Raw genomic sequence first — 25,445 nt, forward strand, 5'->3', positions numbered from 1 at the left:
TCTCCCTGGGGGAATTGAGTTCAACCCTTGAGACCCATGTAACGGAAGGAGATTCCCTGAACACACCAGATGGATGATATTGCAGGTAAAATTCTGAGCCCCAAGGGCAGAAGCTCTGAGGTAGAGACTTGGAGCGTGTGTGCTTCTTGGGATGGCGAGGGACAAAACTGATCAGTCTGGAAGTGTCTAGCAAATCCCTGCCTTGATTCCATGTCTCCACTGCCACCCAGGCTCCCACTGGGATTAAGCTCTCAACTCTCAGCCTCTCTGTGTGGCTGGCAGAGACAGGTGCAATTCCTCCTCTGGGTGACCCTGCTGCAATTATCACCGTGGCTAAAGATGTCAGTGACAAGTCACCGAATGCTCAGAGACCAGATAACATCGAGAAAATTTAATTCTTGAGTGCCTGCAGATTCCCTCTTCTTGCTGTAGCTGAGGCTTTCCCCCTATCTGTCCGCTAACAGGGTTATCAGCACTGTGAGGGATGGGAAGAATGGGTTGTGAATGGCAAGTGAGTGCTAAATCCCAGCCCAGACTGATGACAGAGGAATAATAAAAAGATTAGAGGTAATTCCTCCTCCTGGGTTATAGACAGAGAATAGGGATTTAGTCAAGTTAGAGAAAGGGCGGGCTGCTTGCCCCTCCTCTCTTGATTTTTCCTAATGAAAGGGTGTGGGGGGGGCGGTGACAGGAGAGCCTCCAGTTGAGGGTTGCAAATGAAATTACAGAATGCCCATGCATTAGTCAGCTCCCCACTACCGTGACAAACACCCAGGACCACAAGCATAGAGGGAGGAAAGGTTATTTTAGCTTGGAGTTCGGAAAGTGTCCATCCATGACTAATTGGCTGACATTTTGGGGCCTGTCACACACATCATGGCAGAAGGGTGTGTCAGAGAAAGCCCACTGACCTCACAGACCTCACAGAAGAGGAGGCCGGGGTTCCTGTCTCAGGGGTTACTACCTATGATGAAACACCATGATCTAAAGCAAGCTGAGGAGGAGAGGGTTTATCTGGCTCACATTTCCACATTGTTAAGTCCATCACTGAAGGAAGTCAGGACAGGAACTCAAGCAGGACAGGAACCCGGAGGCAGGGGCTGATGCCGAGGCCATGGAGGGAGCTGCTTACTGACATGCTGCACATGACTTTGCACAGGACGTTTCTTGTAGAACCCAGGACCCAGCAGCCCAGGGATGGCACCGCCCACCATGGACTGGACCCTCCTCCAACAATCAGTAGTTAAGAAAATGCCCTATGGCAGATCTTCTGGAAGCTTCTTTTGGTTTTTGTTTTTTTTTTTTTTTTGTTTTTTTTTTTTTTCCTCAATTGAGGCCCCTCCTTTCAGGCGGCTCTAGCTTGTGTGAAATTGGCTTCAGAGAGGCCACATAATCCAACAATCCCTCCTGAGGGCACACCAACAAAGACCTATGCCTGCTCACCAGGCTCTGCCTCTGGAAGTTTCTAGTGATTCCCAATTACAATACAGAGGGAATAACCCTATAACACATGTATTCCTGGGGACTCTACTAATCCCAACTATAGTGCCTGCTGAATTTGAATTTCAGGTAAACAATTATTCAGAATATTACCCATGTGCTATCAATACTATACTGGTGTGTGTGTGTGTGTGTGTGTGTGTGTGTGTGTGTGTGTGTGTGTGTGTGTGTGTCCGTGCATGCCTTCAAACATATGGAGATCAGAGGACAACTTATAGGAATCTACTCTCCCTGTTCACCTCGTGGGTTGTGGGGATCAAACTCAAATCATCAGACTTTGCAGCAAGCCCCTTCACTCACTGAGCCATATTGCTGAGTGTCTACACAGAGTGGCTAAATGAGAGCCAAAACATCTTAGAGTCATTGTCATATGAGTATGTGACACTGGAGATGACTGTCCCTAGCCTCGCTATTTGGAAATGAGAACCCAGGTCACAGTGGAATCCCAGTGAGGTTCAGATGGAAGGATCAGGACTTCAAGGTCACCCTCTCCTACACAGCAAATTCCAGTCCAGCCTGAGTCCCTGTCTCAAAATCTGGGAAGCAAAGACAAGAAGAGTGAAGGCATTTAGCAACAGTTGCACTGGGTGTGCATGTCCCAGAAGAGTGAAGGCATTTAGCAACAGTTGCACTGGGTGTGCATGTCCCAGAAGAGTGAAGGCATTTAGCAACAGTTGCACTGGGTGTGCATGTCCCAGAAGAGTGAAGGCATTTAGCAACAGTTGCACTGGGTGTGCATGTCCCAGAAGAGTGAAGGCATTTAGCAACAGTTGCACTGGGTGTGCATGTCCCACAGAGGCACTCATGATGGCTTTTGTGTGCTCATAAAACAGAAACACGTATCCATAGTTACAAAAGCAAGGGGCTGGCAGGATTGCTCAGTGGTTAAGAGCACCTGCTCCTCTCAAAGAGGATCCAGGTTGACTGCCAGCATCCACATGACAGCTCACAACCCTCTATAACTCCAGTTTCTGGGCCTGTGACATCCTCAGGCACCAGGCATGCAGGTGGTACACATACATCTGTGTACAGAAAAAAAAAAACACCCTCATACACATAAAATAAATCTTTAAAAGTGCATCCCACACATATTTATACTTACAAAAATGTATTGTGAAAGTCTCCTGGATTTTTGCTTTGTTCCTAAATTACAGGCTGCTGGAGAAAGTGCAAGGCCCTAAGTGGCCTGGCTCTCTGGTAGTTATTCTGGCTCCAGGAGTGTGTTGGATGTGTGGTTTTTAACTTATAAATTTGTACAGCCCTTGGTTTCCATTATTCTGCTCATGGAACATCAGGGGTGTTTTAGTTTTTTTGGCTTTTTTGGAGGGAAGAAAGGAAAACAGCCAACCCTGGAAATAAATGCATTCCCTGGGCCTGTGGTGTATGGAAGTTGCCTCTTCATTTATCACAGCCACTTTCCAAGGAACCACAATACAAAATATTGTGGGCCCGAGAGAGGACAGGCCCAGAGCATCCCTGAGTCATTATTTATGTTGTCTGAGTGGTGATAAAAACCAGGTCATTCTCAATCATAGAAACACAGGCCTGGGCGTAGTGAAACATATGTTGTGTCCCATTTATGTAACTCCTAGAAGCTATGTTTTCCAAAGCAGGGGAAGGTGGGAGAGAATTCCTCTGCCCAAGTGAGCTCTGCAGCCCTGTTAACGTCTACAAACATCTCAACATTGCAGTTTCCCCCAGTCTCTGTATGAAGTTCTCAAAGACCAGAAAAATGTCAGCAGGTAGTTTAGCCCTAATCACAGCTCTGTCTGCAAAGGGGTGGGGGGGTGGGGGGGTGGGGGGGTGGAGAAGCGTGTAAAAGCTGCAGGAAGGGCTGTGGAAGCCTACCAAGCTTTTTTTTTTTTTTTTTTTTTTTTTTTACGTTATTAATTTACATCCTGGGCTGACAGCCTACTGCAGGCTGACTCTGCACACCTAGATGTATGTCTCCAGCTAAAAGATCCTAAGAGGAGTGGGCAACTTGGAAGGGATGTTACACAGGCCCAGATGGCACACATCTGGCCAAAAATTACGAAGAGAAAGAAACCAACCTCCCAGATCTACAGACAGGTGCTGGGTTTCCCAGGATACCAGCTCATGAAGGGCAAACGGCTGGCTGTGGAGAGAAACAACAAAGACCCTGAGAAAAGACAGGTCACACGAACCAACAGGTGGAAGAAGCCTGAGCCGTCACCCGCCACTTGATAACAGCATTTCAAAGACATTTAAATTATTTAGATTATTGTAACCAAGATGTCTTTAATAATGTACCAAACAGCCAGCACCAGGTTGAAATCAATTAGACTCCACTGCTAAATTATACGGGAGAAATTTACAGCAGAGTAGCTCTGAGGTAGGAACCACAGGTATATACGCACGCCAGACGCAATTAAGAACCAAATGGATATTGCCTCCTCATTAGGAAACAGAAAAAAATGGCCAGGTGCTCCTAAATTTAGGGCAATGCAAAAAAAAAAAAAAAAAAAAAAAAAAAAACCACCTAAGCTAAGGAGATCCTTCTCTGAACAGGAAGGAATGCTTCTGTGGACCAAGGAAGTATAAGCAATCATTTTGGAGGTTTCTTAGTCAGCAAGTGGGTCCACAAGCAGCTTCCCATGCGGATGAGCCTGGGGAGATGAATGTGTGGGCTCTGGGTGGCCTTGCAACAAACAGCAAACCAGAGGGATCCCTGGTTCAGAACCAGGGAATAACAGCCTGGTGACCTTCCCAATCTCCCTTGACAGTCCAGGGAAATGCTTAGTGCCACCCCAACACACACACACACACACAGACACACAGACATACAGACACATAGACACACATAGACACAGACACACAGAGACACAGACATACAGACACATAGACACACACACACACAGACACACAGACATACAGACACATACACACACACATAGACACAGACACACACAGACAGACATAGACACACAGACACAGACACAGACATACACACAGACACAAACACACACACAGACACACACAGACAGAAACATAGACACACAGACACACAGTCACACACAGACAGACACGCAGACACACACTCACACACACACACCATCCCCACCCCCACCCCACCCCCGCACCTCCCAGTTCCCGGCCTCGGCCGCATGGGGGCGTAGTGCGCAGGCGCGTTCCCCGGGCTGCCATGTGGCTCCGGGCCGCCAGGGGCCGCTGTGGTGCGGGCGGGGGCGGCACAGGGAGCGCCGCGCAGCGCCGGGCCTTCTTGAGTACGGCCTCGCCGGTTTGGCGGGGTGAAAGGTTGCGAAGATGGCGACGGCCTTGAGCGAGGAGGAGCTGGACAATGAAGACTATTACTCACTGCTGAACGTGCGCAGGGAGGTGAGGCCCGCGGCGCGGCGTCGGCGGGGCTGACGCCCGGCCCGGTGGCTCTGGAGGGGCGGGCGGGCGGCTGTGGCCCCGCAGCCGCCCCGGGGAGGCCGCGGCCCGGTGCGGAGGCCGCGTGACCCCGCCGCCGTGCGTGCCCGCCAGCCGTCGAGCTGCTCGCACCGCCGCGACCCTCGCGCCCTGGCGCTGGCCCAGCGCCTGCTCGGCTCTCCGCGGCCCGATCGTGGCGTGCACCGAGTCCGGGCCGGGCCCGAACCCACGCACTTGCCGGACGGGGACAGGGACCCCGGGGGAACCGCTGCCTTGGGTCCCCCGACCCCCGCGATCCGGTCCCACAACCCCCACACACACACACACCTGCCCCAGACGAGGGCTTAGGGTCAGCGGCCGGGGCCAGCAGGCGGCACACCGAGTCCCTGCGCACCAAGGTCAAGGCCGCCTGGCAGCCTCCCCGGAACTCAGCCGGACCCCAAGTCTCTGCCACCCAAGTTAGATCTGCCCGCGGGCCACCGCCCAGAAATTAGACAGCAGGACCTCCCCAGCCTCGAGTCTAGGGGCCCAGTGTGGACGAGCCAGGGACGCAACGGCGCCCCGACCGGGATTTCAGCACCCAGGTCCAGTGTGGCCACACTGCCTCCTCGAGAATAAAAAGTGACCCGAGAGGCCTGCACCATCTGGCTCATGTACATTTCTCGTAGGTTCTCACTCGCCATGACAGTTATGTCAGAGAAGGGTTTCCAAGGTCAGGTTGGTGATGTCGATGCTGCTGGGTGCAAGACTTTCAGCCCTGCCAGACGAGCCTACCTTTCAAGTTTTCTGCTGATGACCAAAAGTAGTCGATCTGGGCTACTAACCTCAGCAAAGCTGGTCAGGGTGCTGATTGCCAGCACATGTTTGAGGAACTGTTTTGTGCGCGGCCACTTGCTGAAAGAACAGTGTGTCATTACATCGTCATAGCTGCCCTCGTAACAGTCCATTATTTTATTTACTTACTTTATGGGTTTTTCCGAGACAGGGTTTATCAGTGTAGCTCCAGCTGTCCTGTAACTCGCTTTGTAAACCAGGCTGACCATGAACTCACAGAGATCCTCCTGCCTCTGCCTCCCAAGTGCTGGGATTAAAGGCGTGAGCCACCACCTCCGGCTGCAATCCGGCATTTGTATTTGTAATTGAGGGAACAGCGGTGTAATTCATCCAACTCCAGAAACCCAGCTCTTGAGCTGTGCTGCTGCCTCAGTTTACCCCTCCACGTCCTACAAAGCTTGTTGTTCTCATACAGTGCTCTTGGGCACCTGGAGTATGCATTTTTTTTCTCAACTGCTTCTGCCCCATGAAGTTTAAATGTTTTGTAGACGCTTGTGTTAAACTGCAGTAGGGCACCTGGGTTTACAGCGGAGCAGCTCTCAGACTTTGAACAGACTGTCCCTTTAACTCTTAGTCACTCAGAGGTTGAATGGAGCTGTAGATTTTACCCTGGGTTGTTATGTTTTGGTTTGCTTTGTTTTTAGATAGGGTCTCAATGGGAAGCCCTGGCTGGCCTAGAACTTGCTGTGTATAGTGCAAGCTGTTCTTGAGCTCACAGAGATCTGGCTGCCTCTACCTCCCAAGAGCCAGGGTGCACGGCCATGTCCTGGTTCTTGAGCAAAGTGGTAAAAGAAGCCAGGTGTGTGTGTGTGACCGGTTGTTGTTTTCTTTTGTTTTAAGCCCCTCACACTCCTAACTAGACTGAATTGTTAGCAGTTGAGCAGCTTACCTGTGAGCCAGAACTGCTCAACCTAGGTAGCTGCAGGTGCTCAGAAGGACATTTAAACCCCTGGGGGTTTTGGAGCCTTTCGCTGCTATTAAACTGGGGTAGGAGCCAGAGAAACGCTCCTTTGGAGCGCTTTACTTGTGCCAGTGAGGACAGGCACTGGCTTGCCTAGACATGGTGGCACTGGTGTTTACTAGAGACAGGGTCTCACTATGTAGCCTTGGATGTCCTGGAACTCACTATGTAGACCAGGCTGTCCCGGGATTAAAGGCACCACAACCACCACCCATCTGGAATTTTTTTTTTTTTTTTTTTTAGTTTTTAGTTTTTTGAGACTGCATTTTGCTGTATTGCTTTGGAGCCTATGCTGGAACTAGTTCTGTAGAACAGGCTGTTCTTGAACCTCCAGAGATCCGCCTGCCCTGCTCCTAAACGCTGGGACTAAAGACGTGTGCCACCAACGCCCTGCCCATCTGGAATCTTAATTGTGTGTGTGTGTGTGTGTGTGTGTGAGAGAGAGAGAGAGAGAGAGAGAGAGAGAGAGCAGCCACTGTGTCTGCTGTCAGTTCTGGCCCTAGTCAGGGTACCGTGGGAGGGCACCCCTCTTCCTACCAGCACTGGGAGTCACACGGGGAAGCAACTCGACAGAACCAGGACACACTACACTTAGAAGCAGAGCTGGGCTCACTCAGCAGACTGTCTAACAGGCATGGAGTTGTGTTCTATACTAGATGTTGTACTTACTGCATAAACTGGGCATGATGAATCTTGGGAAGTAGAAGCAGGAGGTTTGGATGTTCAAGGTTATCCTCAGCTACAAAGTAAGTTTGAGGCCAGCCTGGGCTACATGAGCCCATGTCTCAAAGAAAGAAAGAAAGAAAGATTAGATGAATAAAAGACTTAAATGCCAAAAATCTAAGAATCTCCCCTCTCAAGCTTTGAACTGTGCACTATATCTCTGAATTTGTGTTACAAGAGGTAGCTGGCTAGCCAGGACCACCAAATCCAACCCTGTAAACAAAGCCTGTGGCTCAGTGAGGCCCCCTTTAGTGTTGTAGAGCTTGGTAGTCAGCTCACAGAAGCCAAGTTGGCTTTGTGATTTGTGTTGTTGGATGCCTGATTGGGACTAAAGTTGAGCGTACCTGATTTCTGGGGTGGTTTTTTTGGAACTGTTTGGAGAATGGATTCCTTGACAGCAAATTAGCATTAAATTTATTAATCCTTAAGCTTTTTTGTAGAATTTTTTTTTCTTTTAGATTTCTGATGGGTATTCACATGCATTCCTGTGTAGCATTCCTGTGTTTAGTTGTGAGCTACCATGAGTCACTGGGAACCGAACCCTGGTCCTCTGCAATATCAGCAAGTGAGCTATTTCTGTAGCCAGTTTTTATAGAGTTCCTAACTGCTATGATTTAAACCTCATTTATTCCTGAATGATACAGTCTGATTCTTTCCTTATCACTGTCATACTTCACTTTAAAAATTTCATTGTAGCCAAACCATAAGATCCTCATGAGTTCAAGACCAGACAGGGCTACATAAAAATATTGGTCTTGATACAGCGCACCTCTATCAAGGCTGACGGGAGGTTTGGGGAGGGGGTTGTCACTGTGTTTATTGCATCTGTGTGTGTGTTTTGATGTTTGTGTGAAGCTCAGGGGTCAACTTGCAGGAGTTGGCTCCTCCTCCTCCTCCCTTATGCATCTCTATGGGTTCTCACGTAAATTATGTCCAAAGTGTGACATTCATAGTAGTGATTGTGAGTAAAGACTTGCCCTGGCTTGTAGGGTCAGGCCTGGCTGTCCACAACCTGAATTCTTCCTGTCAGCCAAGCGGGTGAGGACCAGGAGTTGCAGCCCACCTGCCTGCCGCTACCCTGCAAGCGCTCGGCGTGTAGACACAGTGCTCTGCGTGTAGACACAGTGCTCGCTGTCCTTGAGGCTGGGAAGCCAGGGAGCCCGGCTGTCCAAGTGGCTGCCCTGCGCTCCAGTGCCGTTTCTGTTGGAGTTGTGTTGTTCTGCTTAGTCTTTCTGCCCATTTTCTTTTCCTTTTAATTACGTGTTGGTTATTGTGTGTGTGCATCTGTGTCATGGAGCACACGTGGAGGTCTGAGGACAACTTGTGGGTGTCAGTTCTGTTTTTTCATCTTGTGAGAACTCAGGTCGTTAGAACCCAAGCTCCTTTATCTGCCGAGCTGTTTTACATGCCTCTCTTTGACACAAAAATGTAACTAACAGGCTGGGCATGGTGGCACATGCCTTTAACTCCATCACTCCAGAGGCAGAAACAGGCCAGCTTGTCCCACATAGGACAGCCAAGGCTACGGAGTGAGACTTTGTCTCAAATAAATAAAGTAGCTAACAGATGATGGCGATGATGATGTATTAAGCCTTTTCTGTAAGCTAGGATGACGTGTTGTGCACATTGCTGTGTGGGTAGGATGTGTAAAGCGCTTAACATCAATAGATACCTGGTTAATATTTATTAGCTATTAGTAGAGGTTCTTGTAAAGGCTCTGCTTATTTTGAAGACGTACGCCTGTGAGCTCAGCATTTGGAGGGTAGGGACTAACAGGGAAGTTAAGGTCCCTGTCATCTCTACAGTGAATTTGAGGAACCCTGGACCACTAGGCCTTGTTTCAAAGGACCAAAAACAAAAAAGTATGTACATTAATAACCTTAGTGGGCCTGAGCTGTTGCTCATCTGTTCTAGTGCTGGAAATCTGTGCTGGGGATGTGGCTCGGTGGCAGAGTGAGGGCCTTGTGTGTGCACAAGGCCTGGCCTCCATCCCCAGTGTCACAGGAAGAGAGAGATTGTGCTGGAATGCCTACCAAGCATTAGGTCATGAGTAAAGCTTTCTGTACTGTTGAGAATGCTGAGTTCTTTCTTTGTAAGGGCATTGCTGTCCTTCAGAGGGGTGCTTCCTGCAGGGTTGGCTTGGGGTGGGTGGCTCTGCTGCAAGTGGAGCCTGAGCACAAAATGTACCACGGAGGGTAAACTAGAAATTGGAGTCTGAGATAGAAATAGAGGGGGACCCAAAGATGCCCTGAAGAGATGGGCAAGTGAGAGGAGGGCAGGGGCATGGGTGTGGCTGGGGTGACTAGGAGAGGCTGCCTGTGGAGTGGGGAGACAGACCAGGTTCAGTGTCATCTTGGTGTAGTTAGCCAACGATACAAAGTCAAAATTACTTCATTAATGAACCATAAGCCCCTTAATACCTCCCTGCTTTGGGCATTTCACTAATAGGTTCTTGAAATTTTTATGCTCTGGTTTTGTGTTACGCAGCTAAGCACTTTTTCTCTCAGATTTCAGTTGAAAGAAAATGTGTTGTAAATTTGATAATAAAACAATAGGAAAGGAAATATGGGCCTGTGATTTGCTTAGCTAAGGATTTGGCGTTTACTTTTATTAGTGTCTGTTTTAATTTTACTCATTTATGCCTTGTTGAAATAAGGATTTAAAACAGCCAACACATGAGTGCATTGTACGTGTTTTGTTTCTAGAGGAGAAAGCGGTGGGGATGTTGCTCCTTTGCTGGCGTAAGGACACACATTGACTCCACTGTGACAGGAGCAGCCGCCTTGAGCTCTTGAACTGTGGGAACTACTCCTGGTATGCAGTGTGCCCTCCCTGTGTGCAGAGGCCAGAGAATTCGCTCAAAGGAGAGGGCCAAACTAGAAGAGGTGGACTGCTGGGGTGGGCAGGGCGGAGCAGATAAGTGTGTCAGGGGAGATGGGACTACACCATCAACTGTGATGGAACCCAGAAGTCCCATGGGAGATGTGGAGCGTGCTTCAAAAGGCCGGGTCCTGCTCATTTGCATTGGTGTCTCAAGGCACCAGAGTGACATGCAGGCATGGCCAGCAGGACTGTGTCTCAGTAGAGGGGTTTCCTCTGTCCTCAGCATGCCTCGCTAAGGCAGTTTCTGCCCCTTGGTCCATTTGCTCTGAGCAGAGGCATAGAGGACAGGGTTCCTCTCTGTCCCGTGAACTCTAAAGATCACATGTGTTCTGCCTTTAAAAACAATTTTTTAATCCAACATTTCCAACCCACTGTGTCCACCACTGAACTGCCTACCCCTAGCCCTTGGCCTCTTGTAGACAGAGGTTTTGGATAGAGTCTTAGCAGCTGCCCAGCCGTGCTTGAACTTTTTTTTATCCTCCTGCCCCAGCTTCCAAAGTAGCTTGTCCACTGGGCCCAGACAATTATATTTCTTTATCTAGCGTTTTGTCATTACTGATTACCTGGTCGTGTTTTTAAGAGTTTGTGTTGCCATCTTGATGGTATTGTCTCTCAGAAGATTGGTGGGTTTTCCTCAACCTCAGTTAAGTAAGATCCAAAGTCACACGGTGATTTGTCAGAGCAGAGGCTTGTGTGTTTGGTCAGTCTATTTAGCTCCCTTGATGGTTTTCTCTCTCATGGTTTGACTGTTTCTCTCCCGAGCTCTCTGTTTCCTGATCCAAAACTCTTGAAATGGCTGAGGAGGCCGACTTCAAAAGTCATGTGAGATGTGATTATGTCCACTTGACCCCTGACCTTGGCGATGGAGCTCAGACACAGAAGGGTGTCTGATGGTGTAGCCTAGTATGTTGCACATTGAGTTCCTCCCTGCACTTGTTGGTGAGGTCTTAAAGTGGCCACAGATCCCAGCTGAGCTTCAGAGGGTGTGCGTGGAAAGCAGCTTTACTGAGACAGTCTCCAGCATGGACAGTTTACAGTCTGCAAGGTAGAGAAACAGTGTACCTATCTGTTACTTCCTGTAAAGATGGGCATAGACCTCTATTCACAAGCCAGTCAGCCTGCCTTGTAGAGAGTTGGGTGTGGTGTCATACAACAGAATCCCAGAAGGAGTAGGGGTGGGGTGGAGGCTGGAGGGTCTGCAGTCAAGGTCAGCCAGAACTGTGCAGAGAGATGTCTAGGTGTGGTAGTGTACACTGTGATGCCAACACTTCAGTCAGATTGAAGATTGCTTTGAGTGTAAGGTGCGCGTGCGTGCGTGCGTGTGTGTGTGTGTGTGTGTGTGTGTGTGTGTGTGTGTAAGACTTTGTAAGAAGAGAGAGAAAGAAAAGAGATTGTCTCAAACAAAAAAGGGGGTGTGTGTGAGAGCCAGGTGAGGGTGGCACATACCTCTAATTCCAGCCCTCAGGAGACAGAGGCTGGTAGAGCTCTGAGTTCAAAGACAGAGAAACCCAGTCTGGAAAAATCATAGCAAACAAAAGGTGTGTGTGTGCTGTAATCAACTGTTTAAATGATGTGGCTGAGTCCCTGGCCATCCACCTCTGTGTTTCCTTGAACAGTGTTTGATTGGCATTGAGCCATACAAATTACTCATTTCTAGCTAGCTTCCTGGTTGGGAATCCAGAACCAACTTCCTTCTGCATCAGAGACAAGTCGCTTGATGTTGTATTTATGTATTCTGTGATCCTGGGATTTAGCCTTAAGGCCCTATGTATATCAGACAAGTGTCCTGCCTTGGACTATAGTCAGCCCTCTTTTTAAGCTGTTTTTATTTTGAGCATGGTCTCATTAAGTTGCCCAAGCAGACCTTGAACTTGTCAGTCCTCCTACACCACCAAGCCGGGCTCGTCAGGGAGAGGGTCTGTTGGAGAGGGCCTGTGATAGCTGTGGCCCCTCTGTCCGCTCCCCGTTGTCCTCAGATACTCCTTCGCTGGGGCCACTCTCACCTTCTGGAGTCTGAGTCTCCATCAGCCTGAATCAGTCAGTCAGTCTGTCTGCCTGTCTGTCTTCTGGACATTGTGCCTAGGAGAAAGTTGAGTCAACTCCTTCCCCCCAGGCCTGAACTGCTCTCCAGTTCCCCCATGGCCCGCACGTGCCTGCCCCTCACCAGGGCTGTTCTGATGCTATCATGCCAGGCTTTGAGTAGTTTGCACACCTTCTGACTGGGTCGGTCTTGAGGTCAGCTGACCAGAATTCTTCAAGCTTCTAGATCACCTCCTCCCCCATATGTTCAGCCCTGAATCCCTCTTGCTGTTCCCTTCAGGTCTCTGACTTTGGTTTTGTCTACTGTCTCGAGTTATGTCGAGTTAATATTAACAGACAGTACAGGGCACGTTGCAGAACCAGGCCAAGCTCAGCCTTGGAGCCGTGCCTCCCACCTGAGCACACTGCTGTATGTGCCCGGCTTTCTTTAAGAGCCCATCTGCATCCCGGGCAGGGTTGTGAGCCTGCTGGATTGGAGGGTGACCTTGAACTGCCACTCCTTTTGCCTGACAGTGCCTGGGAATACAAGTGTGTACCTGGTTTGTTACTTCCTCTTATTTTCTGAGTAACGGTCAAGTTCAAGCTCCACTTAGAAAAACAAATATTTGCGTGTGTTTGGCGGGGGGGACAACAAAATGACAGTGTGGGGGAGGTCAAGGGACAGCTTGTGGGGCATTTCTCTCCAGGTTATCAGGCTTGGCAGCAAGTCCCACTTACTGAGCCATCTCACTGGACTCTGGAATGTTTAGAGCTTTTATAAACCATGTTTTATGTGACATTTTACCTCTTCACTGCAGGGCCAGGGACTGCATGTGTCTGCCACCACTGTGTACCCTGCACACAATAGGAAACAGTCCAGAAGACGTCACAGTGCACGCTGATGTCAGGGTTGTATGAGTAGTTTTTCCCTGCCGGCCTGGTCCCTCAGGTCCAACCGCCACGCCTGCCCCAAATAACACACAAAGATGCTGTATTGGATATAATGCTGTTGGCCAGTTACTTGTTTCTTATCGGCTAGCTCTGTCTTAATTATTAACCCATTTCTATTAATCTAAGTATTTCCACGTGGTCTCATCTTACCTGGGGGGTGGGCCTCCTCCTCTCTTTACATGCTGACTCCTCCTTACTACTTCCTCTTTCCTCCTTGTCTCCTACTCCCGCCTATCTTCCTTTCCTATTGGCCAACAGTGCTTTATTCATTAACCAGTATGAGAAACATATTTACAGAATGACATCTCCCATCATCTCCTCTTTTCTGTCTAAATAAAAAGAAGGGTTTTAACCTTAACATAGCAAAATATATCACACAACAGTTATCAAATAAGAATCACAGTTAACAATATTTAGTTCATTAACATTTAGTAAGATTTAAGAAAATATTCCATCATCTGTTCTATCTTTGTGAGTCTAAAGTCCTATATGTAACTTATCTTTAATCCTAACTAAGGAAAACTATAACCATAACTTCTGTCTTCAACTCCATCAAAGACAATAGAAGGATAATATATAAACTCTAGAAATGAGAGAGACAACTTGCCTGGTCAGTCACCCGAAGTTCTTCTGTAATATTTTATCTTTAGCCTATAGGCTGTAGTGTGTCTGGCAGACTCCTCAGCAAAGCAGGAAACTTTAAGCTGTCTTCTGTATTGGCAGTTTGTCAGTCACTTTTCTCTGTGTCCTGCAGACTGTCTGGCAGACTCTTCCATGAAGCAGGATCTCTGTAGCAATGTCCATCTTATATCAGCAGTCACTTTCCTGTGGGTCCTGCATGTCCAGTTTATACAGCATAAAGTCAAACAGTCCAGACAAGAGCAGTATCTTGTCCAAATGGCTAGTCTTGCCATATTGGAAGTAAACTCCATAACGCGTTTTTTCCAGTGTCCACCTTCCTTTCTGATGCAGGTGGTGTTGCCAGGAGCTGTTGTGCCTCACTGTTAAGAAAAACTCTAAACCATTTTAAATGCCATATTCTGTAGGTCTTTGAAAGGTTTGAAGAATGCCTATTTATCTCAAATACATGTCTGTATATATATAGAAATCTTAACTAACTCAACTATAAGATCTGACTATCATAGGTACTATCTATAATCTGTATTGAATTATACATTACATTTCTACACAATACCTTAACAAGAGGAGAAATATATATATCACAAAATTGACCTTAAATTAAATAAAGTAGTCATATCTATACCATAATTCCCTTTTTACCTTTAAAAAGATTGGTTGTGGTCATTAACCATTTATAACCAACCCCATTTAAATGAAAACAAATATTTATAAACAATATTTGGGAATTTGGGCGTCGTTCTTTCCAAACTACTTCCTGCTGATAGGGGGCGCTGTCATGGGGATCCTAACATGCAGAAATCCTGGCTGTAGTCTGCAAGGCTGGCTTGTCCCAACTGTTTTGAATGTTGGATCACCTGGTACGTTTCAGGGGGTCTGGCTTGATTGATCAAACCACATTAGTCTGGAAGGAATCCACAGCTTTTCATTTTTTATGGAAACAAAAATAGAAATCCTTTTCCCCAGTAACTTGTCCTTACACTTAAATTTTGAAGTCAAAGTATTTTTAAAATATATAAATTGGATTGATCCAGCAGCATTTGTTTTAACAGTTGTTATTTCCTCAGCAGTCAAATGATACAAAGACAGTATACCATACAGTATCCAGATTTTCTTCATTTTTATGTGGCTTTTATATTACTCTATTTCTTTTTACTTTTATTTTTTTATTTTTTGAGACAGGGTTTCTCTGTGTAACTTTTATCTATCCTGGAATTCATTCTGCATACCAGGTTTACTTTGTAATCACAGAGATCTGCTTGCCTCTGTCTGGAATTAAAGGCGTGTGCCACCACACCCAGCTCCTCCCTGTATTTTTACCTTGTTTTTTCCAGAGCTGAGGACCGAACCCAGGGCCTTGCGCTTGCTAGGCAAGCGCTCTACCACTGAGCTAAATCCCCAACCCCCCTCCCTGTATTTTTAAAACCATTTTATTCCTTTTCTCTTCCAAGCCTACATATATTTTAGAACACACTGTAAACCTTTAGCGCTTTTTCTTAATGTGAATCTATCTTTATTGTTAGCAGTGATTTTTTTTTTTTTAAAGCCGCGCGCTGTCTTTTTGTCGCTTATGCTGAGTCAGGAAATCTCCCTTGAAGGAGTCTCGGAAATCTTTGCTTGCCTCACGCAAAACAGAGTCCAACCCAGAAAAATGCTGTTAGTAAAAAGTCTTGCTTGTCTCTGTTCGTTTGTCTCTAAAGCCCTCCTTTAAGTTTTTGTTAAATTTTAAGTGGAAGTTCCTATTAGCCACGTTGCGGCGCCATATGTAAGGAGTAGGTTTTTCTGCCAGTCTGGTCTTCATCTGGCCAGCCCCAAATAACGCACAGAGATGTTGTATTTGATATAACGCTGTTGGCCAGGTACTTGTTTCTTATCGGCTAGCTCTTTCTTAATTATTAACCCATTTCTATTAATCTAAGTATTTCCACGTGGTCTCATCTTACCGGAGAGCGGTCTGGTGTTCTGCTCTCTCCAGTCTCCTCATCCTGACTCCTCCTTACTACTTCCTCCAATCCTCCTAGTCCCGCCTACCTTGCTTTCCTATTGGCCAACAGTGCTTTATTCATTAACCAATATGAGAAACATATTTACAGAATGACATCTCCCATCACAGGGTGATGATACAGTTGGCACATGCATTTCTCCAATGCATCCCCGTTGTTGAGCAGTGTAGGACTCTTCCTAACAAGTGTTTGCTAAAGGAATAAGCAGATGGGTAACTAGATGTCCTTCCTCCTCCCCCCTCCCCTCCCTCCCCCTCCCTCCATCCTCCTCCCTCCCTCCCTTTTCCCCTCCCCTCCCCCTCCCCACTGTGCTCAGCATTCCATCTTGCTGTCCCCAGCAGCTCTAGTGGCTTGCTTCTCTGACTTTTCTCTGGTGGTGTACCTCAGCCTGTCAAGGACCTCATGCAAGTTAATGTCATCTTGTGTCCCATTTAGGTCTCTTCCCTGCCTTCTGCCCGCCCTAACATCTGTGCTACTGATGTTAGCATTTCTGCCCTGTGCCTAGTGAAGTCCATGTGTGTGAGGGTCTTTTTTTTTTTCTGATGTGTGGTATTGAACCCTCCTAGAGCTGGAGTCCCAAGTGGTTGTGAACTGCCAGGTGTGGGTGTTGGGACCTGCCCCTCCTGTGTCCTCTGCAAGAGCAGGACAAGCCAGCTCTTAACTACTGAACCATGTGTGCATGGGTCTTGGGAGTCAGAGCTCATCTGGTTTGATGCCTCCTGAGAGTAGGGACCATGGGACCATGGTGTTTCTTTTGTTTGGGTGGCACCTAGAGCCTAACTGACATCGGTCACCCCCAAGCAGTGTGCGTCTACTCCCCCCCCCCCGAATTTTGTTTTGTTTTGCATGTGTATGTGTGTTGGTAGTTGAACACAGAACTTGCTGATTCAGGTGTTTAGGTTCTGTCTCTGTCCCCTGAGTGCTAGGATTTCCAGCAGACTGCCACAGCCACCATTGGCTTACGTGGTGTGAGGACCTGAACTCTGGTTCTCACTTGTGAGCCCTCTCTGCAGTCCCCAGAACCCCAGTTCTAGAGGCCTTCTCAGCCTTCATCATGTTTAGGCCCTTTAGTACAGTTCCTCGTGTGTGATGACCGTAAAATGCCACTTCCTAACTGTAATTTTGCGAGTATTATGAATCATAATGTAAATATTTGATATGTAGCCCTTGTGAAAGGTTGAAACCCACAGGTTGAGAACCATTGCTCTAGAGGAACTGGCTACCTACCAGAAGGAATGTGCTTCACCTTTGTTTTGGTAAATCTGCTTCCCTTTATAAAACTTGTCTAACGTCGAGGAAAAGAGCAGACTCTCACAGAGTGATGCTCCGGCCGGCAGTGGTGAGGCCCGTGATGAGCGCCTGGAGGAGGAGACACAGCTCTCCCCTCCTGGGTTTGGCCTTTCCAGCTGGCAGGTATTGACTGCCTCCCTCTCGGGTTCTTTATTGTGGTGAGAAAGGTTGCCTGTTTGTCATCTTTTGCATCAGTATCAGTAATGATGTCTGTAAAAGAAAACAAGCTTCTTGTGGCGTGGGGGCCTTTGCACAGTTTCTCTTGTTGGCCTTGCACGGCTGCATTCTGCAGTGTGTAGAGGCTCGCCCCCCCTTGCCATCCTCCCTTTCCTACCTGAGCCACTCCTTCCCAGACCCCAGGCAGCAGATGGGGCCAGCGCCTGTGCTTAGGATGGTTCCCTTTGAAAGGTTAGGTTGTTAGTGGTTGTGGATAAGTTGTTTCCCAAGAACCAGCCAGGGGTGTGGGATCTCACCAAGGTGGAAAGAGGCAGACCTCTGTGTTGTAGGTTTTACAGGGCTAGTAGGAGGAAGAAAGCAAGGGGGTGGGGCTGTGTGTGTGTGGGGGGGCGTGTGTGCGTGTGCGTGTGTGTGTGTGTGTGTGTCTGTCTGTCTGTGGGGGGCGTGTGTGCATGCGTGTGTGTGTGTGTGCGTGTGTGTGTCTGTGTCTGTGGGGGCGTGTGTGTATATCTCTGTGTGTATATGTGTGTGTCTGTGTGTGTGCACCCTCACGTGTCTGTGTAAAGGTCATACAGAGCGGGACATTTTCCAGAAGGGAGTAGAGAACATGCCATGTCCAGCTCTGACGAGTGTACATGTGGCTTCATTCTACAGTCGGGATCTGCTAGTGACACGGTGGATGTGGCCCCTTTGTTCATATCAGCTCCTGTCTGGCATGGTGTTGGTTAGCTCCCAAATCAGCTTCTTCCCTCAGAATATTTTAGACCTTAACTGGCAGGTGCGTGTTTGATCATATGTTTTTCCCCTATCAAGAGTCTTGTGGAGCAAACAGGCTGTGGCGTGTCTTCGGTAGGGATACCGGCTTTAGAAAGAGAAAGCCTAGCGCATTGTTCTTACTGAAGTGTTGTTGGTTGAAGAGTGAGTGGCCATGCTCTCTCTGTTCAGTCTTGGCAGGACTGAATCAAGAGCATAAGTAGCCATTGAAGCATCTTACACCAAATATTATCGGCTTTCTGTTTGTCTGGCCTGTGGTAGGGTTACACTTCTTGGTGCCTGTTTGGTGTGCAGAGACCACGTCACTAGTTCTAGGGCCGTCTTTTTAACATCAGTTTTAGGGACCAAGCTTCTAGCACACCAGCCCTTGGAGACTCAGTTAGCCTTGGGCAAACCATAGCGTTGAATGGTGAAGGCGGACACTGAAGGGACTCTGTCAGTGTTGGAACTGCTCCTTGTGCTGGGCCCACACGCAGGCTCTGTGTGCTGACATGCCCCGCACCGCTGAGCCGCAGAACCGTCAGGTTTATTGTCTATCTGTTCTATCTACTCTTGTTTGACAGTCTGTGTAACCCAGCGCGGTAGAACTTGTCATGTATATACCAGGCTAGCCTTGAACCTGCAGCCGTCATGCTCCTGCCTCCTGAGTGCTGGGATTCCGCCGTGCCTTGGCTAGTTAGTCATGTGAGTGTGAGTGTGTGTAAATGTACGTGTGCACTCCCAGAGTGCAGCGGGGTGAGAGGAATCAATGCTGGGATCTGAACCCTGGCCCTCACTATTGAGTGGTGAGCTCTCTGAGCCACTGAGCCCCAGGTCCAGCTCTGCTCATGCCTTTCCTGTGGTGGTTCAGGGTTACCTAACACTGCCTTCGTTCATTCTGTAGGTTTTGACCTGCTCTTTCATTTTCCTGTTGTAAATGTTTCCTGATCCTCGATGGCTGAGTGTAATAGCCACAGACTTTGGAGTTCCCTGTCTCCTCCTGTAACAGGCGACAGTGGCTGCTGCTTCTCCTCCTCCTTTTTATTTATTTATTTATTTTCTTTTTTTGTTTTGTTTTGGTTGGTTAGTTAGCTGTTTGTTTGTTTCTGTGACAGGGTTTCTCCATGTATCCCTGGCTGCCCTGGAACTCACTCTATAGACCAGGCTGGCCTCAAACTCACAGAGATCCACCTGCCTCTGCCTCCCAAGTGCTGGGATTAAAGGTGTGCAGCACCCCTGCTTGGCCTGTAACAGGCTTCTATAATTTTATGCTATGTGATAGGAATGATTTTTTTGTGTGTAGTATCCCTCTTTTAAGGCCTTTTGAGGGCCTGGACAGATGGTGCAGCCATTAAGAGTGCTTGCTGCTCTTCCAGAGGTCCGTCCCGAGTTTGGTTCCCAGTGCCCACATGGCACCTCACAACCACCGGCAGCACCAGCTTCAAGGGAACTACATCTTCTCTTCTGGCCTCTGTGGGGACGTGTGTGTGTGTGTGTGTGTGTGTGTGTGTGTGTGTGTGTGTGTGTGTGTGTGTGTGAATCTTATTAAAAGATCTATTGAGATTTAGTTTGTGACCTAACATTCTCTTCAGATGACTGGGCAATAAACTTTTCAGGTTTTAAACTTGGAACATCTCTGGATTTTATTGTGGAAGTTTGAGATGAATGTGTAGTTTAGGTGTCCTCCTTAATGAGAATTATTACTTCTGAAATGGTGTCAGGAGCTGAATGGGAATGGGAGAGGTTATCATTTATGGAATATCGAACCAGTGACCTTAGCTATTCAGTTGTGATGAAAGGCCCAATCTAACCTTTATTGAATGTGATATTTATTAAAAATGAAACTTCTCATTTCCATTACTTAATCAATAATCCTCTGAGCCGTTTGTTAGTATGATTAAAGGTGGTGCTGTAGACCAGATTCCTGCTCCCCAGACACTTGCTTAATTTTTGTAAGTAGGAAACAACTTCTAACCCAGAGTCGCTCCTACCCATTTAGTCCTGTGCTGGTAACTTCTGTAAAGCACAAAAAAGAACACTGAAAAGTTTCAGGCCATAGATCCTCACACCCAGTCCCGGCACCGAGGGACCTAAAATAGGGTGACGCGTGTGAGAGTCACACCGAGGCCCGCCTACGCTACATGGTAAGACCCCGTTCCAACAGATGGCTCAGCAGGCAATGGTACCTGCCACACAGGCCTGACAACCTGAGTTTGGTTCCCTAGAACCCACATAAATGTGAAAGGAGAGAACAGCCCCACAGACTTGCCCCCTGACCCCTGCAGGTCACTGTGGCACCCACATGCTCACACACACCATTTATAGACACACTGTACACAATGCTTTTTTTTTTTTTACTTTTCAAATAAATACAGGCAGGGCCCAGAGTGACGGTTCAGTGATTAAGAATGCTTGCTTCTCTTTCAGAGAACCAGAATTCAGTTCCTAGTAACCATGTCAGATGGCTCACAACCATCTGTAACTCCAGCTCTGGGAGATCTGATCTGTCTTCTGGCCTCCATGGACACCCTTCCATACATGTACACACACACACACACACACACACACACACACACACACACACACACACACACACACACACACACAATCTTTAAGAAATACAAAATTTACAAGAAGAAACTATTATGTGACTACTACCTAAAAGAACAGCTCCCTTTAAGTCATAGCGTCAAGCTCTCAGAAGGACGTGTGTTTCATTCTCTTTGGTCTGTTGTAATTCAGATGCCAGGGTTTCATGCCTGTGATAGTGCAGCAACAAATGCCTTGTGTTGTTAGTATCATCAGGGAAAGATGGGAAGAAAGAAGCAAGAGAAGGCTCATCGATGGGACGCTGAGGTCTGAGCACAGTGGGTGGGTGGTGCAGGTCCACTTTGCCAGTGAGTGCCTGTTACCCACACCAGGTGGTGCCCCGCTAACCATCCCACTGCTGACGGGGGATCTGGAAATGCAGCTGATTGCTCTCTGATGGTATGCACTGCCAGGCTTGCTTGTGTAGCCAAAGGACGGTCTCGCCTCCAGGTTTCACAGGAAGGAAATAGGAAGCTTTTGCTGTGTGTCGGGCACCGTGTGAAAGCCCTTGCGGGATGTCTCACCGCATTTCACACCAGCCCTGAGAGGGAAAGCTGACGACAGAAAGCTGTCTTGCCCAGAATCAGAGCTTGGAAGTGGCATAGCCTGGGTCCAGACACAGGCCATTGGAGTCGTACGCCTGCCTTCTCAGCCACGGGAATAGGAAGGTCAGCATAGAGCTGCCCAGGGAATCAGAAGCAACCAGCAGGAGAGGCAGTCGGCTTCCCAGGGCTACCCCAGAGAGACGGTGGAGGAAGAGATAGTGAATGAAAGGCAGAGCCCTGCCTAGTCCTCAGCGGCAGGCAAGTGTTGGTCGGGCTTCCGAGGCCCCCCCCCCCTTTCTGTTGGAGCAGCTTATGGAACCTTCCACAGCTCCTGGTTGAGAGTGGCAGACAGCTGGCTCTGTGGCCTGAAGGACACGCCAGCCCTGTGCCCACTGCACACTTCCCAACACCTTGTCTCCCTCTGGGGTCGCCTCAGGCTCTGGGTTTTCACACCTGCCTGATGGCAAACGGGTAAAGCCACGCCTGATGTAAGGCTAACACACAGATCTGTTTCACATCTTTGTGGGTTGGAGGAAAAAAGAACAAGGAAAAGCTCAGTCCTGGAACGGAAAGGTTCACGTTAGCCCATAGAGAATGTCAGTGGCTTTCTGTCACCACCACTGAGGTCACTGTCTGTCCCTGACCTACATCCCAGTACCTGACACCAGCGCAGTCATCTGTGTGGCCCATTTCACCTAGATGGCTGATCTCTCCGGTCTCTTTTGCATGACATTGACAGTGACGACACGCAATGATTCCCTTGTGAAGATGGGGTGCCCCTTCAGCATCGCTAAACCAGACAGTGCCCCCAGAGCCGTGGAGGGCTCCTAAGGGGCTCCTGGTGACTGCCAGCCAAGAAGTATTCATGCTGGCCTCATCCTTCAGCCCAAGCCTGTGTCCCTACAGGTCTGTCAGGAAGGACCCTGTGTGCATTCCCCGTGTAACCCCTGGTGCTCCAAGCTAACGAGCATTTGCAGGTTCACATGTAGAGGCAGGTTAGGAGTGTGCATTGCGTTGCTTTGACAGCCTTGTCTTTGTCTTTCAAGGATTAGTATTTATTAAGCCCTCGCTGTCGAAGATGGGCTCTGCGGACACCGCCTGTGTCTGTGGCGTGTAGCTTTCTTTTCTCCCTCCTGCATGCCATCTGGCGTGGGTGACTTTCCTGTCTTGGGGTCAGGGGCAAGTGGGGGTCAGGTGTTCAGCATGGTGAGCCACCCTCATTCCCACGGATAGCAGGGTCTGCAACAAACACAGTTGCTATTGATGCACATAACCGAGCACTTTATTAACCATAGAAACAAAGCTTTATGGGGAAATAAAGCGTAACGGGTTATGTCCTGTGCAGAGGACAGGCACGGTGGAATGCGGCTGACAGACAGGTCCCCCCTTCAAGGCTGGCTCTGATACTGGCCATGTTTAGGTACCATTGATTGCCCTCTGATGGGATTTCTCTTTCTTTAGGCCTCTTCTGAAGAGCTGAAGGCTGCCTACCGGAGGCTGTGTATGCTGTACCACCCGGACAAGCACCGGGACCCGGAGCTCAAATCCCAAGCAGAGCGGCTGTTTAACCTTGTCCACCAGGCGTATGAAGGTTGGTGAGAGCTTGGCTCATGCTCACAGGCGTTCGATTTTTAAGCAACTTGATTTGTAGCAGATAGAGAGACGGAGTCTTCAGAGGTGTATAAAAGAGATGCTTGGCGTGGTACTTTGTACTGACAGAGCCCTTTGAAAGAGTCGTATTTTGCTTTGGAAATCAATATGTGTCCAGTAAGAAGAAATTGAGAGTCCAAATGAAGAGATGGGCCAGGTCTGAACAGGGGCAGCCTGAGCTCCAGCTGGTCCCCAGTGTCTGCTGGGGGCTGGGGTTAGGTGAGGGGGTGGGGGTCTGGCCCTTGCAAAGCCACTGCTTTGTTCTCCTTTTTTGTGAGAAGCTACAAGGATACAAGGACTTTTTTTTTTTAACTTAAGTGGTTGTATTGGTTTTGTATGAGTCTGTGAAAGAAAGCACTTAGAAGAGCTGGTGTACAAAGCCTGTGGGAAGTAGAGCCTGGTCATTCAGGAGCTCAGATTTATGGCTTACATATCAATGAAGACAACGGGATGTGTTTGTCTCTGTGAAGGTGGAAGTCTCTGGAAACAGTAATGGCTTCCTGATGCCAGGTGAGCTTTATGCTACCAAGTTGGGCATTTTAAAGTGATTGGAATGGTAAAGTGTTTTACCACCATTTAGAAAGCAAAAGCAAAAACCAGGGGGCGGGGGCTGGAGAGGTGGCTGGGTATTTAAGAGTGCTGACTGCTCTTCCAGGGGACCGGGTTCCAACAGCCATATGCCGGCTCACAACTGTCTGTGAACTCCAGTTTCAGGAGATTTGACACCCTCACAGAGACATGCAGGTACTAACATCAATGCACATAAAATAAAAATAAATAAGTTTTTGAAAAAGCACATACACACACAACAAAAGAAACCAGTTAAGTCACTCAGGATGTATAGATTAGGGGAAATCCGATGCTCATTGCAGACCCCTGTGATCTGCTCCTTAACCAGAAGCCAAAAGTTAGGTGCTATGCCTCTCTGTGAAGTCACAACACTTCCCTGCAGTCAGGGTAGCAGGTGGAGCACTTTACCTTGTTTTTACCAGGAAGTTACATTTTAATGACTGTGGCACTTGATAGATGGGAATGTGGGCAGTGTCACCCAGGGTGACTCGTCAGGCTGCGAGCTGTTGGTGGTGACGAAGGTCTTCTGGTTGTGAGGGGCCGCAGGACTGAGCCGCTGCTCCTCGCCGGCCTGTGCAGTTTAGGCAGGAGTTGCCTCCCTTTGGGTATTTTCTCATTAAATCGGTCAGCTCGGTGAGTCTGGCTCCTTGTTTTCCCGTGCTCAGCATTTCTTCTCCATTAGATTTGAATATGGATAGACTCATTTATGTCACTTTTTAATTAGGCCTAAAAATGTATGGGAACCTCAGAGGAGAAAATACGCAAAGATCCCCAGCAGAACTAGCTAGAAGTAGAGCAGGGGCAACCATCAGCCTCGTTCACGGTCACTCTGGGCCTCTGAGTAATTCTCTGCCTTGTTGAGGGGTCTTCTCACTAGGTGACATCACCAACAGTGTTGTGAAGGATAGTCATGAGTTTTTAAACACTTTTCAGAGCTGGGTGTTGTAGCTCTGTGGTCCCAGGACTTGGGAGGTAAAGGCAGGAGAATTGGGATGTCAGCTGTGTACTGAGTTTGAGCCTGGGCTACACGAGACCTAGATTACAGAAAGAGAAGTACAGCCAGGACGGAGGTCTTGGGGTTAGCAGTGCTCAGGTCTCGGCTGTCAGTACTGTGTGTGCAGACACTGCAGAGCAGAGCTTCAGAAAAGGCTGCCCTTGGGGTGTGGTCCCATGCTCCTGTCGGCCCAGCACTGGGCAGGTGGAAGCAGGAGAACCGGAAGGTTCTGGACATCCTCAGCTGTATAGTAAGACAAGGCCAGCCTCGTCTCAAAAAAACTAAACCCTGAGACTAAACAAAAGCGCTGTCCTTTAGAGCTGCCAGAGCAAGATGGACCCTGGAGAGGCCCAGCTTTCCCGTCTACAGCCTTGAAAAGAGAAAGTAAGGGAAGATGCAGCAAAAGCCATCCCCGGGAAGCCTGGCTAGGAAAGGAAGTCCCAGGACGACTTACCTTGTGACCTTGTACTCGGGGTTCTCAGGACTGAAGGGGAAGTCTGTGCCCTCTGAACATGTTGGACTGTTTTTCTTTCTTTCCCCAGTGCTTAGCGATCCGCAAACGAGGGCCATCTATGACATCTATGGGAAGAGAGGCCTGGAGATGGAAGGCTGGGAGGTAAGAGGAACTGAGTCTGAGGAGCTAGAAACAGGAGGGTCAGCACTACAGCTGCCCTCTGGGGGCCTGTGACGGGCCTCCTCGCTGAGCTCAGTGTGGCATCAGCGTGTTCCGCTCTACCCCGCCTGGTAGCAGAAGTGTGGCGAGACATGAAGCTGTGTAGAAAAATGAGCATGAAAGTTGGTTGTATTGAAGACCCCAGATTGCTACAGCATATGCATGTTGCTACTGAATTAATTTTATTGGAACGCTGGGTGCTCGTGCCCACAGGATGTTAGTGAGAGGTGTGCACGTGATGCCAGCTTCCTGTCTCCGTCCTGCAGAGCTCCCCTTGAAGTTCTTGTGCTGTGACTCC

The 25,445-nt window shown here is 48.5% G+C and overlaps 1 protein-coding gene across 1 annotated transcript in view; it reads left to right on the forward strand.

Annotated features, from left to right (window-relative positions):
* The first annotated feature begins 4,715 nt into the window (after nucleotides 1–4,715).
* Dnajc11 (DnaJ heat shock protein family (Hsp40) member C11) overlaps nucleotides 4,716–25,445 on the forward strand; it is a 45,504-nt gene continuing 24,774 nt past the window's right edge. The window contains exons 1-3 of the mRNA XM_051173813.1: nucleotides 4,716–4,857; nucleotides 22,722–22,851; nucleotides 25,017–25,090. Coding sequence (XP_051029770.1) covers nucleotides 4,786–4,857; nucleotides 22,722–22,851; nucleotides 25,017–25,090 — 276 coding nt within the window. The 5' untranslated portion in view covers nucleotides 4,716–4,785. The remainder of the gene's footprint in view (nucleotides 4,858–22,721; nucleotides 22,852–25,016; nucleotides 25,091–25,445) is intronic.

This window comes from Phodopus roborovskii, unplaced genomic scaffold (genome assembly GCF_943737965.1).
Source record: "Phodopus roborovskii unplaced genomic scaffold, PHOROB, whole genome shotgun sequence".
Taxonomy (NCBI): Eukaryota; Metazoa; Chordata; class Mammalia; order Rodentia; family Cricetidae; genus Phodopus; species Phodopus roborovskii.